Genomic DNA, 16,958 nt, shown 5'->3' with positions numbered 1-16,958 from the left:
AATGAATTACCTAAATCAGAAGTCAGCAAACTACAGCCCATGGGACAAATACGGCCCCCTACTTGTTTTGTAAATAAAACTTTATTGACAAAAGTTTTATATAAAACTTTTATCATAAAAACATAAAAAGAAGTGAGCTATGAAGACATGAAATTACATGGAGGAACCATAAATGTATATTGCAAAGTGAAAGAAGCCATTCTGAAAGGGCTACATACTGTATGATCCCAACTATGTAACATTCTGTGAAAAGGCAAAATGCTCTCTCCTCTAGTTTCCTGAAATAAATCCAGAGAATAACTCTGACTGCTTCACTGATGGTCATACACCCCTCCCTAGGACTGTCACTGTGGTCAGGAGGAGAATGAGATAGACACTGGCCAGGTCTGAGTCACATGCCCATTACTGTGGCTCGGGGGGTGGGGCAGGATTACAGTGGAGGAAGAGGAGCTCTCTACCGCGGGGAAGGGCAAGGAGAGTGATGCTGTTATCAGGAGGAGGAGGGACAGGTGCTGGGCAGAAAAAATAACAATGGCTACACCTCACCTGTATTATGTACGTATTTAAAAGTTCTTTTAGTTGTTTCTTTTGAAAAAGGAAAAGAACACTTACCGTTTTTCAGCTTGAAAAAGTGGTTCCATTGGGAAGGAGGATTAATGGAGAGAGAGAAGGTCAGTGGGAAAACAAGGGTTGAGAAGCAGAAAAGAAAAACAAATAGAGAAAGAAGAGAACTCAGTTAAGTGTATTAAAGGCCAAAAGACATGGCATTTCCTGTGTATGGGCAAAATTAAATTTGTAAAATTATATCTATATAAACTGGAACAATTTTATTCTTTAAATAATATTCTTATAGACAAAGATATAATTATGAGACCCAGTTCTAGCCAAGTAGATGGAGAAGGAGTATCCTGTGTGAGACTTCCAGGAAAGTTACTGTTTCCTGATCGGATAAGGATCTTTGCGTACCTGTAATGTAGACATTGGGCCGAGATGTACAGCAGCCATTTAGCGAACATGAAGACAAGGCCCACACCCTAAAGATGACAGAACAGAAAGACAGACGGAACCTGTGTCCCTAAGGACACTGTGGAAGCACCTTTCCAGCCCTGGACTTCCTACCTCTGGACTCCTTGTATATGAGGGAAAAAAACTCAAGCCACTGCAGTTAGTTCCTGGCCCCAGAACACTGGTATCTTAATGTTACAAATAGCTAACATCACTTTTATCACTATCTGGAGAACTTACAAGTTATACATTTGTATTAAAAACATAAAACCTTCTCACCATTTTCTACCTAAGACCAAGCTGTATGTATTTAACATGGCTGACTAAGGCCACACTGAGTGGCTATGGGAAGCTACCTAGTTGGAATAAGAATTGAAACTAAGATTTTGACACGATCAGTAGCATTTTCAGCCAAATGACTAAATGAGTTCAACTTCAGCCTCTTTCTGATTTTTATAAAATTACATGTAATAGCATGGCTTTATTTTGAATGAGGCACAATTACTTCCTATGAACCCCTACTATTTATTCTCATTTAATCCTTATATAAATCAATGCACTTCTAACAGTAACAAGGAATAAAAACCATAACATTTTTCATTAACTTTTTATTTTTAACTTAATTTTACAATAAAGAAACAGAAAAGAAGTAGATCATTAAAAAAATACCATAGCTGTCAATTTTAAATGAGGTTCTTGTTAAACAAAGCAATAACACTACATCCTCTAATTACGTCTTTACTTGTATATACAAGAACTGTGTGCAAAGTGCTTTTCAAACTATAAAATAAGACTTTGGAATAGGATACAAATGGTTATCCCTAGGAGTTAGTTACCTCCAACTGCTTGTAATGAATCACAACTGCTTACATTCTTACTTTGCATCTTACTTATTTATATACTAAGAGAAAAGCCACCATTTTCTGATACCAGATTGATAGCTAATTTTTTAAAATAACTCCCGACCCACAGGTCTAAATTTTATTTTTACATATAATTCAGTTACTGGCTTCATTTTTTTCCCTAAATAAATACAGGACAGCTTTTAAAAAGCAAATATTAGTAGATCTCTTTAGACAGATACATTTTAATCAAGATGGGATTAAAAAATAAAAAACATCAAGTTACATGTAAGAAAAAAAATAAGGAAAAAAAGAGTCTTCAGAAAAGCAAATTGTATTCTTATACTTTTTTCTTCAGATAAACAAAGAACCACCCTCTAGACTAGGGATGGATTACTCTCTCTTATTGAGAACACTCTGAACACATGATGCTAAACCCAACATCACACATACCAAGAATTTTAAAAATTATTTGATACTAAACCTTTGTATCAGAGAAATCTTTAAAGCATAAGGTACATCTACATGAGCAGGGAGTTTTAAAAGGTATGCAGGAAGGATAATTCCAAACAGAGCCTTCAAGGATCTAAATTACAGTCTTCTTCTTAGTCTAAATGTGGGAGGTAGAGGAGAGACACAAATTTACATTAGTTGGGTATGTCTTATTCACATGGAAGCATATGGCCTGCTAGCTTGCAGATCTCTCCAATACCCCTTGTGAAATAGGTGTATCTCCAATATTATACCCCGAAGGAAAAACTGAGGCACTAAGAGGTTAAGAGTCCGGTCTGTGTGGTTTACCAGTTGCAGAAAAGTGATTTTCATGTGTTTCCTCTTTGACCTTTGTAAAAACAGTATAAATAAGTTTTCATTTTATATTTCAAAGCACCCTATGAAGCAGAAACAAGATGTCCTCAGTTAAAGGAAAATTATTACAAAGGAATCCATGGATATGATTGAATACAAATCTTATTAACGATCTGCAGGTTCAGAACACATTAAGCCCATTCTTCATCATTTCCATTAGCAGGTTATGTCTATTCTGTGAATCATTTGTAAAAACAAAGCCTAGTACATAGGGCTCTACTTTGTCATAATGATGCCTGAACACTAAAGTTAGAGCTGTGCATGCCCAAGGAAGATTATGGGCAGCCCACAAAGTGGACGTGGAGAAGATTCTTCCAGTCGTTTTCTTCTACTGAATCGCATGGTGGTTCAGTGACTAAGAAAGAAAGTCGATTTCATCTCATTTGAAATTCACTCCTGGTTTGCATACTTTCTCATATTTAATTTAGAAAATTAAAAATACCCAGTTATAAATCTGTTCTTATTATCACAACTTTACCTTGGAAAAGCAGCTTATATTTCTCTATGGGAGATAATCAGGTAAACATGTTACCAAACAATAATTAATAATTTAATGTCCTTCAAGTTCAAGGGTAGGGTAAATCTAAGTCTGTTACTTATAACCTAGTTGAGATTGATTATTCAAGTATCAGCAATATTAGTCCTTAAAATGTTATCATTTGTGTAGTGCAAAATATATATATGTATATATGTACACAAACCAAACTACTGGACAACAAAAAGAAATGTAATCATCACAAACTAGGAGTTTCATGTGAGCTCCACAATCCATTTCATCCTGAGGTCATCCAGGCCCAGTAGTCTTCTTCAGTAAAATATTTTCTTCAGTTCAATTTTCTTTGAAAAGAAAGGGAAAAAACAATGTCCTATGCGTATAAATGCAACCTGAATATGAAACACATCCACACCAAAGAATTCGCTGATGGTAACATAATAATAATATTCAAATTCAAAATAAGACCATAAAATTACAAATGATCCTTATGAAGTTACTTCATGTCACTTAGAGCTCAATAGGAAAGATCCAACTGCAAGTGATGACATTACCAAGTAGTTTCTAACAAACGATTTAAATGTACATTCCTCCTCTCATAGCTTCTCGATTCTCATCTTTTTCTAGTTGGCTATTCCACAGTTCAGATTTTTGCAAATTATTTCATAATTTTATCAAAATGGAAAGTTTTGAAACAAAAAAGCTTCATAAAACAACAAAAGGTTGACAGATACACAACCTGGACTGTTCATTTAATCAACACATATTATGTATCTGTTACTTTCCAGGCACTGTGCCAGGTACTGGGGATTCAGACATCTCTGAGGCAGGCTCTTAGCCCTCAAAAAAGCTCTCAGTTTAGTTGATGGGATGGGGATGGGAGGGACATATAAACCAACAACTCAGATGTGTATAATGTGATGGTTTTACTGATAGCAGAGTGAGCTACCAGAGAAGAATGGGCTTGTGAGCACAACAATCGCGTGTGATCTGAGTTCTGGGAAAGGACCCACAGCTGTAAAATCTCTATACTCCCCTCAGCATTCCAGATGCCAAAATGCCTGAAACTCTCTCATTACAAGTTTATTCCTCTCCTCCGTAGAAACGCTCTTATGCAACCCCCTTGGCAGGAATGATCTTTTAAATAATCAGACCACTCCTTATCCTCTGCAGAAATCTTATGTACACCTTGGCAGGAGTGACATTTTAAATAATCAGATGGATTTTCACATAATAGGAGGAGATTACTCTGGCATGAAGAAAAAAGGCCCCTGGAGGAAGAGAATCGTGGGTGGTTGTAAAGACTGTGTGAGTGAGACTTTAGCAGAAATGCTAGTTGGGAGGTGCCTGAACAGTTAGCAACACTTACTAAGAACCCACGTGATGCAGATTGCTATACAAGATTTACCAAATCTGTAGATTTACCAAAAAACACACAACTTGGTCTATGAACCCCCCAATCTTCAACTGTAATAGGGAAATAGAAGAGACATAAGTCACTATCACTATCTTTGGAATTTTGGGATGTTTTCCAGGCATTTAGTGAGCTCTTTCTCTCCTTTTATAAAAAATTAACTTGTACAATGTAGGGTATAGTGTGATAAGAGAAGAAAAGTTACAGAAAACAACAGATAAGGAAACAGGAATAACATTTTGCCTTTCCCCAGCCCACTGAACTCTCTGCTCTGCCTGGACTGCTGAGATTCTTTCCCTGCCTCAGAAGCCTGGGCCTGAATTTTTGGTCCAGTATCACCTTCCCCAGTCTCCATCTGAAGAATGTTTCTCCTGAGACCTGTCCCACCCTATCCAGTTTTTATTAAATAAAAACTGAAAGCTCATTGTCTCTAAGGAAACCACCTACCAGCACATTTATGAACCTGGACAGACTGATAAAGGAAAGTGGTTAGAAACATCCTTTCTTTCAAATTACAGGCAGACCTTGAAGATCATGCAGGTTCGGCTCCAGAGCATTGCAATAAAGCTAATATCGCTGAATCAAGTGAGTCACACAAATTTTCTGGTTTGCCAGTGCATATAACAGTTTACACTCTACTGTAGTCTATTAAGTGGCAATAGCATTATGTCTTAAAAAACTGTACATACCTTAATTTAAAAATGCTTTATTGGGCTTCCCTGGTAGTGCAGTGGTTAAGAATCCGCCTGCCAGTGCACGGGACATGGGTTTGAGCCCTGGTCCGGGAAGATCCCACATGCCTAGGAGCAACTAAGCCCGTGTGCCACAACCACTGAGCCTGCGCTCTAGAGCCCGCAAGCCACAACTACTGAGCCCACGTGCCACCACTACTGAAGACCGCGCGCCTAGAGCCCGTGCTCTGCAACAAGAGAAGCCACTGCAGTGAGAAGCCTGTGCACCGTAACAAAGAGTAGCCCCCCTCTCGCCGCAGCTAAAGAAAGCCTGCGCAGCAACGAAGACCCAACGCAGCCAAAAAATAGATAAATAAAAATAAAGTTCCCTTTAAAAAAATTTTTTTTAAAATGTTTTATTGCTAAACAATGCTAACCATCATCTGAGCCTTTGGCAAGTCATAGTAGCAACATCAAAGATCACTAATCACAGATCACCATAACAGATACAATAATAATGAAAAAGTCTGAGATATTTCAAGAATTACCAAAATATGACACAGAGACATGAAGTGAGTGAATGCTGTTGGGAAAGCGGTACTGACAGCCTTGTGACGGGGTTGCCACAAACCTTCAGTTTGTAAAACATGCAGTATCTGAGAAGTGAGGTCTTTGTGTAATAGATTAAGAATAGTCTTGTGGACTTAAAAGGTCTACTTTCAGGGAATTCCCTGGCGGTCCAGTGGTTAGGACTCGGTGCTTTCACCACCGTAGGCCCGGGTTCGATCCCTGGTTGGGGAACTAAGATCCTGAGAGCTGCAGCCCTGCGGCCAAAAACAAAAAACAAAAAAACTGTCCTGCTTTCAGTATTTAACTCATGGATAATTTTAATAACAGAATGACCAGGTTAGGTAACTGAGGGGAGGTAGTACCATAGGAGGCTGTTCAGGGCCTAATTTTGAACAGGTCTGCAGATGATACTCTTCATAACACATACAGAAAGAATGTTTTTCAGATCCCCTGCAGAGTGATATGAGATCTCTTTTACTTTTAAATTTATATTTTTCTGATGTAAGCTATTATATATAGAATGGAAAAACAACAAGGTCCTATGTATAGCACAGAGAACTATATTCAATATCCTATGATAAACCATAATGGAAAAGAATATGAAAAAAAAAGAATGTATATATATGTATAACTGAATCACTTTGCTGTATAGCAGAAATTAACATTGTAAATCAACTATAAAAAAATTCATATTCTTCTATACTGGGGAAAAAAGAATCAAGCAGTGGACCTTAAGTATTACTTTTCATGTAAAAAAAAAATTTTTTTTAAAGCTTACCGCAAATAGATAACCACTTATTTTACATGTGTATAGGATTATCTCAGTGTGTGTTTGCATCCAGATGTTAAATAACATCAAAGCTTCTCCATGTCACATGGTACTTCAGCTGCCATCCTGCCAAGAGTGGGCCTTCAGCCATGTATTCAGCACATATTTATTGAAAGCCTAATACATGCCAGACACTGTGCTAGAGGATGAGGTACAGGGTGGGCCCTGTTATAAGTAGGGCACACCCTCTCCTGGCCACACTTTTCCCATCCTAAGAGGATTTCTAGATCTTTCTCTTCATCTCTAACACAGACCTGTCTTCTCTAAACCATGCACAATGTTCTCTAGTCTTCTTTCCTATAACTGTCAGATTAAAACCTGTTAAACACTGCCAGATTAAAAGATGCCTAAATCCCCTCAAGCCAAAGCTTATATCCATCGCCAACCCCAGCTGACTCCTTACATATATAAGTAAACAATACATAAAAACACTATGTCTCATCAAAATGCAGTTGCAGAGCACTAATAATTTACAACTTTTAAGGATTAAATACCTAACATACATTGGAAAACTGGATAAAGATTCAATAATAACAAAGTAGAAAATTAGGAACAGAGAAAAGTTTCTCCATTCAGAGACATCTGTCAACAACTGAAAGGAATACTTAGGAGAAATGGCATATACTTTTACAAGTAAGGAACATTAAAAAAAAAATAATTTTAGAAAAACTTCAATTTTCCATGACTGCTGAAGCAAAGTACACTTTGTTTTTTCAGTCTTTAATAAAGTGACAAGCTGCTTCAACCTTAAGCATGAAATAAATTAAAGTAAACTTTAGCTTTTTTTGTCGTGTGTTGAATTTCTCTATTCTCCAATCCCCAACTTTCTACAAAGGAAAACATGAAAAAGAACTTTGAAATGCATTGCAAAACATGTAAACACCTCCCGTTAGCACCACTGTTGCCAGCTGCTTAAATCCAGTATAACCACATATTGAAAAAAGGTTTGGTTCTTTTTTCCTCCTATTATCAGGGATATTAGGATTTAAAACACTGTATAGCACCCAACCATCACAGGAGAAACACAAAATGTGTGAAAAAAGAAAAGAAAGGATTTAAATTAAGGTCTATATCTTTTTTTCCCCCTTTTTTGGCCATGTCATGCAGCATGCGGGATCTTAGTTCCCCAACCAGGGATTGACCCCACACCCGCTACAGTGGATGCGCGGATTCTTAACCACTGGGCCACGGTCTATAGTCTGTATCTATAGATATAGTCCCAAGGTCTGTATCTTAACAGCTGAAATGACACATACACAGATGGCTTAGAAAGGGGGCAAATGATACTGAGAAGGCAACTTAGGCTTCTGAAATCCCACAAAAGTTTTTTAAGTGAGCAAGTATATTCCAAGAACATTAATGTACCAGAAAACGTACTGAGTTCATTTATGAACATAAATCAAACGGTCTTAACATAAGCAGAGAACAAGGAAGACTAAACCAAGTCACCCAAGGCCACATGCATTTCCGTTTCCCTACTATGAAGCATTCTCACTGGAGCACTTAGACCAGTGTGCTGCTTAGCCCTTTGACGTAGGAGAAGGGTAAATGTTTGGTTTTTGCTTTTGTTATCACGTGCAGTAATTAGAAACGTGGGTTCTTTGGTAGAGGAACAACAGACCTATAATTATTTAAACTTGTAGATTTTTTTAAAATGTGTTTCTACTGCACATATGTAAGAGAGCACTTAAAATCTTACCACCAAATACCCTATCTCTTTTCCCCATCTGTTGTGACTTAATGGGAAATGGTGATGAAACACCAGAAACATAATCGGTGAGGCCACGAATGACAAATATTTGTCCATCTGCCCATCCAGGGAAAGTAATTCAGTTTACATAGTGTCCAAAAAAAATGCTTTTAACAATTTTCTTGAACCCAAGAGTTTTGGCCTCAGGTTATTCCTCATCTAGACAATCTCAGAGCACTTGCAAGGACTCGAACCTATTATTCTCAGACTTATCTGAGTTATTTCCTGGCATCCAAACTGGAATTATGGCCCTCAAATTAGAATAAGCCCTATTTCTAGTCAACCACCAGGATGAACATTTTCTGAAATGCCAATGTCTATATTTCTAAGGTATAGAGAGCACGCAGGCATTATTAGTTTTCTTATCTGTTGTCCTTTAATGTTAGCAAAGGGCCCCCCCAAAAAATCATACTTTGAGAACACTGTTTCTTCATAAGACATAAAACTTAAGCCTGTAATCATTTTCTTGCTGTTGCATAAACCAAAGGTGTACAAATGCATCAGATGCTCTCAAGTGAAAAAATTTTAATCTAACAAGTATCTAAAAACCCACTAGATATCATTTCCAAGGTAGTTTCAGTCTCATGATCAGTACAGAATGCTCAGTATGACAATCTATCTATAAAATGGACCTATCTCCCTAACTGCTGCTGAAAGCTCTGTCTGCTGTAGATTATAAGAGTTTACATACCACTTTGAATTATAAAACTATCGTATTACCTTCTCCTTCTTTGGTAATATAAATGCACCAACCACTGGGCAATAAAAGGCCATATGATAGCAAAGATTAATGCACCAGGAGACATCTCGAAGGGCCACCAAGATGGTCTCTGAGAAAATAAAATAAGCTGGTCACCCATCTATTACATATTGCATATATAAATTTAAAAAACACACCATAATTTTGAAACTATATAACTAATAATAGATCTCACTCCTGCTAAAGGGAGGGAGATAATTTTAGAGTGTAATTCAGTAAGTAGACTTTCAGAAGTACTTCAGACTTAGTACAAAACAAATATATTTTAAACTTCAAAGTTCTAAAGGGTAGATTTCATTTGGAATACTTTAAGGACATCATATAATCTAAATTTACTGTAACTTATTTGAAACCCTGGCACTTAGATTTAAGATAAGAATTTCTTACCGGTGAAGGGGGCTGATTACCAGTCTGTAATGCTGACGATTTTGCCTATCAACACAAATGAAACTGATTTAGCTTTGACAAAAAGAAAAAAAAAATACAGTAATTTTTTCTATTTCCTATCTTTTTTTTTAAAAAAAAGGGTGAAATATTGGATTACTCTCGATTTTTCTGCTAACTATGCTTTGATTATCCCGAAACCCACAGTGACCAAATTAAAAGTCCCTAAAATTGCTAGCCAAATAATTATCTCTGACATTTTATAGTTCAAATAATATAAAATTATCCAAATAAAACCTCAAATTAATCTGAACCATTACTTCTTTTACATTCTTATTAAATTACTTACTCAACATTTCTTATTAATTCCTTGATTTCCATATAAACTACCAACTTACAAACACATTTGAGAACTATAGCCTTGATTATTAAAACTGTAAAAGTGTAAAGATTATGTGAACAATATCCAAATATCTGTTTTGGAGATTCATGATAAGCTATAGCAAACCATAGTGGAGGTCAAATCATAACTCTACATTTCTCTCCGGCTTGAAAGTTTTGATCCTAAAACTAATTTACAGTAAAGAATGGGTAAGTTAGTGTATTACCTCCACAGCATTTTAAAAAGAGATCAAGATAGAAGACAACGCTTACTACAAAAGGATAGCCCTTCAATGGTGAACCCTAGGACATTAGCTGTGGTCTCTATTAGTGCCACAAACTGCACTGTTCAACACTTCTTATTCTTCTCGTGTTCTTCTCCCTGTCTCCAACATGGTACTGCTAATTTTAAATGCTGAAAAATTCCAATTATTTTTAGTGGTATTTGGCTTTTGGGTCAGTCTTTTCTGAAATAATATTTTCAAAAGTAGATCCTTTTAAAAACCATTAAACTCCATTGATGTGTGTAAATCAGATTTTTTTTTAATCTAACAGCAAATATTTAGTATGCCCCCTCCTTGGAACAAGGCTCTGTCCTTTAGCAGCAGTAAATAAAATAGTATATATATAGTCCCTACAATCACGGTGTTTATAGTCTAGCAAGAAAGACAGATATTAAATGCACACACCAAAAAATCACACATTTAACAAGAAAAAGCATTTTGTAAACTGTTACTGTTTAGCATTTTGTGGATCCAGAATTTGTCTCTTTCTTAGCAAAACATTCAAATCAGTGTATTTGAATATTCTTCTCATTGGAACACACCATATACCTCTTGATAAAACATAATCTGAGCCTGGTTCCCTAAACATATTATCTTACTTAACTGCTAAAATAAGCTTTGGGTATCATTTGTATGGTTCATTTAAATCAGATTAACACAGATTCCAATTACACACTGTTTGATGGGATCAACAGCAGATGAAGACAAGACAAATGAGGAAGGCTACCTGCGATGCTGTCAGCGTCTCCAGTTTGTGGAGTCTCTGAAGGACATTCTGCATGTCCTCCTGCAGGCGCATGAGCACGAGAGCGATCTGCTCGTTGAGGCTGCCCCTCGACCCTCTGTCTGAACCCCAGCGTTCCCCATCACCTCCACTTCCCACTTGCCGACCTTTGCTTCCTTCGCTCAAATGTTGCATCCTGTGCCCTATTTTAAGAGAGCAAAATAAGTTAGTTTTAATCACTCTTAGAAAAGTAGAAATGGTGGGGTGTTTTTTGTGGGGTTTTTTTTCATTTTTCCTCTATTTCTTTGAGATCTAAATCTCCAAAGTGGAGTGGAAGCAATCAGGAAGTACACAAAATAAACTATTAAAATCAAAGAAGTTGACATAGGTATAAACTTCTATTTATAGTCTTAATTTTTTTTTTTTGCTAAGGTTTTATAATGTACCTAATATACTAGTACATGACTCAATGTATATAATACACAAATAATACACATATTTGGGGTACATTCTTAAAAATTCTTTACTAATACAGTAACAAGATTGAAAAAATATGAGGCTGTTTCTTTGGAGTATTAAAAGCTACACTAAATAGCCATGTTTTCCTATTTGATCACTGTAAGCCTCCCAAAAGGTTTTTAAATGGTTTTTCTTATAAATTCCATTATACTTATATTGAAATCTCACTACTATTAACATTTTGTTGTCTATCCATATGTTCTTTTTTCTACGCGTATATTTACAGAATTGGCATTACCCCTTATACGTGATTTTGTGTCCTACTTTTAAAAAATATTATGAACATTTACGTGCATCATTAAATTTTACTCCAATTCCAAAAACACTGAAACAGCTATATGAATTCACTAGTAAGACCATGAAATAATTTACTCAATCATTTTGCACTTTTAGATAGTTAGAGTGACTCCAAATTTTTGCAATTACAAATAACATTGCAATGAATGTCTTTGTATATAAATTCTTGTCCAAATTTCTGTTGATTTCTTTAGGTCAGACAAATTCAAATAAGAATTCCTGGGTGAAAGGATAACAATTTTGTCGTGGTTCTTAATGAGTGTTGCCAAGTTATTTTTCACAAAGGCTGAAACAGTTTTTTGTTTGTTTGTTTGTTTGGCCTCGCCATGTGGCATGCAGGATCCTAGTTCCCCAAACAGGGATCGACCCTGTGCTCCCTGTATTGGGAGCGCAGAGTCCTAACCACTGGACCACCAGGGACGTCCGAAACAGTTTTATATTGTAGTGTGTAAAAGGTACTACTATGTTACCTTACCCTTGCAGAAATGGAATATCACAAGTTTTACATGCTTGCTAATATAATACGTAAGTTTTGTTTTAAATAACAGAAAATTGTCTACCTCATTGCCCTTTGGCATCATGGAACCCTACAGAAGCAGGATTCCCAAAACTGAACTTGCATCAAGCAGTGTTTGGGGCTGTAAGAGAAATGGAATTGGAGCCATCTGCCAAGTTAAACCCCAAAGAGTACACTGAAATGCTCAATGCCATCTTCAAGAAGACCTCTACTCTTGTATCGAAAGGAAGTAAAATTTGAAGTGGTCATTCCTGAACTCAGTTATTAGTCTGGAATTTACACAGAAAAAAAAAAGTGCGAAGTTGAATTTGAGGCTTAGTTTTTTCCTGCATCCTTAAGAGCTTGACATATTCTGTGATGGTCTATCAGTGGGTACTGATGGTGCCAGAGAACTACTGCTGTCTCTGCTCACTTTACTACATCCTTTGTAATACTCAGTGTTCAAACCGCCTTCACAAAGACAGGAGTATCAGCCCATCCCCCTGTACGGGCCCCTGTGATTTCTGGGAGCCGTAGAGAGCTGTAGGTGGGTAAAGTCAGATTTTAAACAGGAAGCGTTTCATATAAACAATTTTGTTAAATTACCTAAAGAAAGAAACCTGAATCCAAGGTTCTAGTAATACGTTGTGACCTTTTTCTTAACTAAATATTCACAAATTTGTATTTTTTCTTGTAAAGAGGGGCCCTCTGCCCAAACTGTATAAGCTGCCTTTCTTGAATAAATGAATGACTTGCATTTCTGCCATGTCAATTCTCTTCTTTACTGTTTCTAATGTATTTATAAGTTATATAACTATTACTTATGCCTCCAATTTTCCCCCTACCTATGCAATTTCCTTTTTTTAGGCCTTATCATCTCTGCTTCGATCTCCTATTTGTAAGTGTTTATATTCTTTTTTATTGAGTGAGGAATACTGGTTATCTAAAATGTTCTGTTTTCTGGCATATATATTCTTCCAAAACAGATCTTTTGTTTGCATCCTAAGCACCTTTCCCCCTCTCCACTCTCCTTTTTATTTTTTCCTTGTCTGTAGTATTTCTACATAGTTCCCAGGTCAGTTTTTGTCAGCTTGTTTATTTATGACACAGGCAACTTTATCAATCTATCTAAATAGAGTGGGTTTCCTGCCACGTTGACATTGCCCTACTGGTATGTCGCCCCAGACCTGACCTTGTAGGCTTGATATCATTAGTGTCTGTTGCTTCTACATTAGGCTCTTCTGAGCGGGACTAGAGGTAGGGGCTGAGGTAATGGGGGAATTGTTTTCTATTCTCTTCCTTTGAACATTGTGAAATGCCCTGTGTTGGGGATTTTTCCTGGATCAGCGATATATATATATATATATATATTCAAATGACAGATGGCCTTATATTTCAGATCATTCCTCCATATAAGAGGCCAGATGGCCTTTGGCAGTGACAGAGAATTATCACTGAGCAATTATCTCCCCCTGCCGCCCTCAGTGTCCTGAAGGTCAGAACTAGAAAAGGGAGGTCATGTCTGAAAGCAAACCCCAGTTTCTTCTAGCTCTGGCTGTGGTTCTGCTTGTCCCCAGGGGAAGGAGATGGGAGGGTATGTGAAATTCGGTGAACTGGACACTAGGCTACCCAATCCTCCCTGTATCTTCTCTTTTTTTTAAGCCTCTGTGACAAGAGGTGATTAGTTCTACCAGATTATGCCCCATTCTCCAGCCTCCTTCTCAACCAGAGGTGGAAGAGAAAAATAATAACAAGTCTTGCACTCATTCTGGCTGTGTGTCCAAAAGAGTTCCAGAAGGATACTCTGAGTCTTCACCCTCGAGCCACTATGGCTTCCAGTCTGCTTCCCACTAAATTGAGAGGTTTTTTTCAAAATTTCATTGACTCACCTTCATTCTCACTGTTTCTATAGAGAACAGAACTTCCTATCTATTCTAGTTTCTTTCTAATTGTCCTGTCTCTCTGATACTTTGCAAAGTTTATGGTACGAGGATGAGTCCCTTATCTAGTTGCTGTTGCCATATACCTTGATATTATTTTCTTCTTTTTTATTCATTTAATTAGGTTGAGGGCGGGACATGTTATGACCATCATACACTTGACTATCTTACCCTAGGGGTCCCCAGAGCCTGCTTTTTCCCTACTGCTTTATAATATGCTATCAAGATTTATTAACCTATCCTATATTCAGAACACATAAAAGTCCTGACAAAAGGAATGCGTGTAAAAGTGTAAGGATATTAAAAGAATATAGTATTCCACTAATTAAAGTTAAATGTGAATTATTAGGAAAGACTCCCCAAAAGCACTGTTTTTTTCCTTTAGGTTGAATTTTGAATGAAGGGATAGTCAAATATCAACAAAGAAGAGACAAAAGACTATGCCAAATGATAGGAAAGACATAGACATGGAAGGGGCAAGCCGGTGGTGGGAGTGGGAAGATTTTCTTTACTTATTTGAGGTAGATGCTAAAAAGGAGAGTGATGAAAACATGAGGATGATAACGTCAGGAAGAGCAAAGGACAGGTCGAATCAAGTTCCATGTGAAGGTGAGGAGTGTAGGCTTTATAGGAAGACCTATATATATATATAGGCATATATACAGACAAAAAACACTGTATATTCTTCAATAGGAAGAATGTGTCTTAGTAAAAAAAAAAAACAGAGAGATTATCCTGATCACTTTGAGTATGTATTTAATTAGAAAATAAGAACAGTCATACAAGCTTAAGAGGTTTCTGAATCAGTGAAAAATGAAAAGCTTGGCCTGGCTATCAAATTGGAAAGGAAGACATTAGAGAGAATGAATTACAGGTTTATCTGATGGACCAAATGTAGAAAGGGGGAGACAATGGTGACAATAAATAAGAAATACAGTCCAGAGTTTCTTGCCTGGGTGTCATAAGGGTAACAAAGAAAAATTTAGCATCTAGAATTATCAGGTTCCATAGGTATCATGGTACACAGGTTGATAACTATCAATTAGATTTACCAAATTAATTATGTTAGTAAGGTTCTCATTATCCTTAGTTATGTTTTTGTCCTTATACTCTCATATAGACCAAAAAAAGTACATTAAAGTCTCCTGAATATTAATATGATTTTCCCTATTTCTCCTTATATCATCTGCAGATTTTGCTTTTTGAAGTGTTGATGTTATATAAGATATTAACAATTTTAAGTCTCTACTGCACACCTTAACATTACAAGTGGCCCTCTTTATCTTAATACTTTTTGTCCTGAAATTAATCTTCCCTGATATCAAGATTACTAACCTTGTTTTATTTTAATGTGCATTTGTGTGAGATACCTTTGCCTATACTTTAATTTTTTACTTTCTGAATATGCCTCTTGTAGACTACAGCATGAAGTTATGCTTTGTTTTGTGAACCAATCCAAATACCTTCTTCTTTAAGTAGGTGAGTAGAGCCTGTTTACTTGTAGTGCTTTCACAAATGCATTTGATCTTAAGTCTTTTATATTATGCATTGTTTTATGAGTTTTAAAAAATATTTTACTACATGGTTTGTTTTCACTGCTTTTTTAAAAATGTGTATTTTTTTCTGATAAATTAGAAAGGTTTGTTTTTGTTCAAATGGCTATTTTGACAGTACCTATTGATTCTTTACTATAAACAACTGTAAATGAATATTCCTACTTTTCTTCCCCACTCAACTCTTTATTACCTGATCACATTAATATTCTTAATGTTTCCCTCTGTACTGTTAAATGTTCTTTTATCTCTATTACTTGATTTATCAGCTTGAAATGATGTCTTTTGACCTAAGCGGGGAAATGGGAAACAATAAGGAATTCAGATTTTCACCTATAGTAGGAAAAAAGCAGCAGCACAGCTGGAGCAATCAGTAAGTGAGTGTTCAAGGAGGTGATACAACATAAATTTGGCTACCTTAAAAAACTGCATAAAAGATGTGGAAATAGACATGTTTTCTCCCACACCTTCAAAGAATACACTGCTATGCCCTGTAGAGTCAAAGGAGAGAACCAGACATAAAGGAAAATGGTCAGATGTTCCGCGAGGATAACTTTCAACATTCCCTTTGCAGAGGGACAGTCCTGGTGCCTCTCCTATCTAGAACCTCCCCATTTCATTAATTCGTTTATAAAGACAGTGAGAACAAAAAACAAGCGCTACACACCTCTCCCTCTCCTGATGTTAGAGAATTCCTCACTTTCTCCAGCCCGTTTCTCACGGTGCGGCGCTCCACTGTTACTCCCGCCATCCTCTCCTCCATGCTTTACTTCACCTTTGCCTTCCACTGCTGCCGCCTGTGTGTCCCCCCTGTTGCCATTCCCAGGAGATACTTGAACATCTTCAGGAAAACCAGAACTTTCCAAGGGCTGACTGGGATTACCACCCAAGTAATAGCGAAATGGTCCATTGTTTGACGTAAAGCTATCTAAAGACTACAAATGTAAAGCACGTAGTTATACACCACAAAGTTTCCATGACAATCGAAGAATGACTGGTTTTATAAAGCGGTATTTTTATAATGTTATTATAGAAAATATTATTTTTCTAAAAAATGTCTTCAATTCATATTCTGCCTCCCATCTGTAGGGGAGAAATGGGATAGAGACGATTTATATACGAGCAAAGAACTGAGATGTTTGGCAGTGAACTGTGCTCGTGACTCAGTCATTCATCCAA

The 16,958-nt window shown here is 36.7% G+C and overlaps 1 protein-coding gene across 7 annotated transcripts in view; it reads right to left on the bottom strand.

The window, feature by feature from the left end:
• Positions 1–1,602: 1,602 nt before the first annotated feature.
• ACBD5 (acyl-CoA binding domain containing 5) overlaps positions 1,603–16,958 on the bottom strand; it is a 36,788-nt gene continuing 21,432 nt past the window's right edge. For 6 of the 7 annotated variants that reach the window (XM_036842950.1, XM_036842952.1, XM_036842947.1 and 3 more), the window contains 5 exons: positions 16,447–16,714; positions 10,978–11,177; positions 9,589–9,633; positions 9,162–9,271; positions 1,611–3,551 (listed from right to left, as the gene is read on the bottom strand). In XM_036842950.1, the coding sequence (XP_036698845.1) occupies positions 3,539–3,551; positions 9,162–9,271; positions 9,589–9,633; positions 10,978–11,177; positions 16,447–16,714 (636 nt within the window). In that variant the 3' untranslated portion in view covers positions 1,611–3,538. Of the gene's footprint in view, positions 3,552–9,161; positions 9,272–9,588; positions 9,634–10,977; positions 11,178–16,446; positions 16,715–16,958 lie in introns of all 7 variants that reach the window. The other variant, XM_036842948.1, reaches the window with a different exon arrangement.

This window comes from Balaenoptera musculus, chromosome 2, assembly GCF_009873245.2.
Source record: "Balaenoptera musculus isolate JJ_BM4_2016_0621 chromosome 2, mBalMus1.pri.v3, whole genome shotgun sequence".
Lineage (NCBI taxonomy): Eukaryota > Metazoa > Chordata > Mammalia > Artiodactyla > Balaenopteridae > Balaenoptera > Balaenoptera musculus.
Note: the sequence above shows the minus strand (reverse complement) of the source record. Positions and strands in the feature narration are given on the sequence as shown.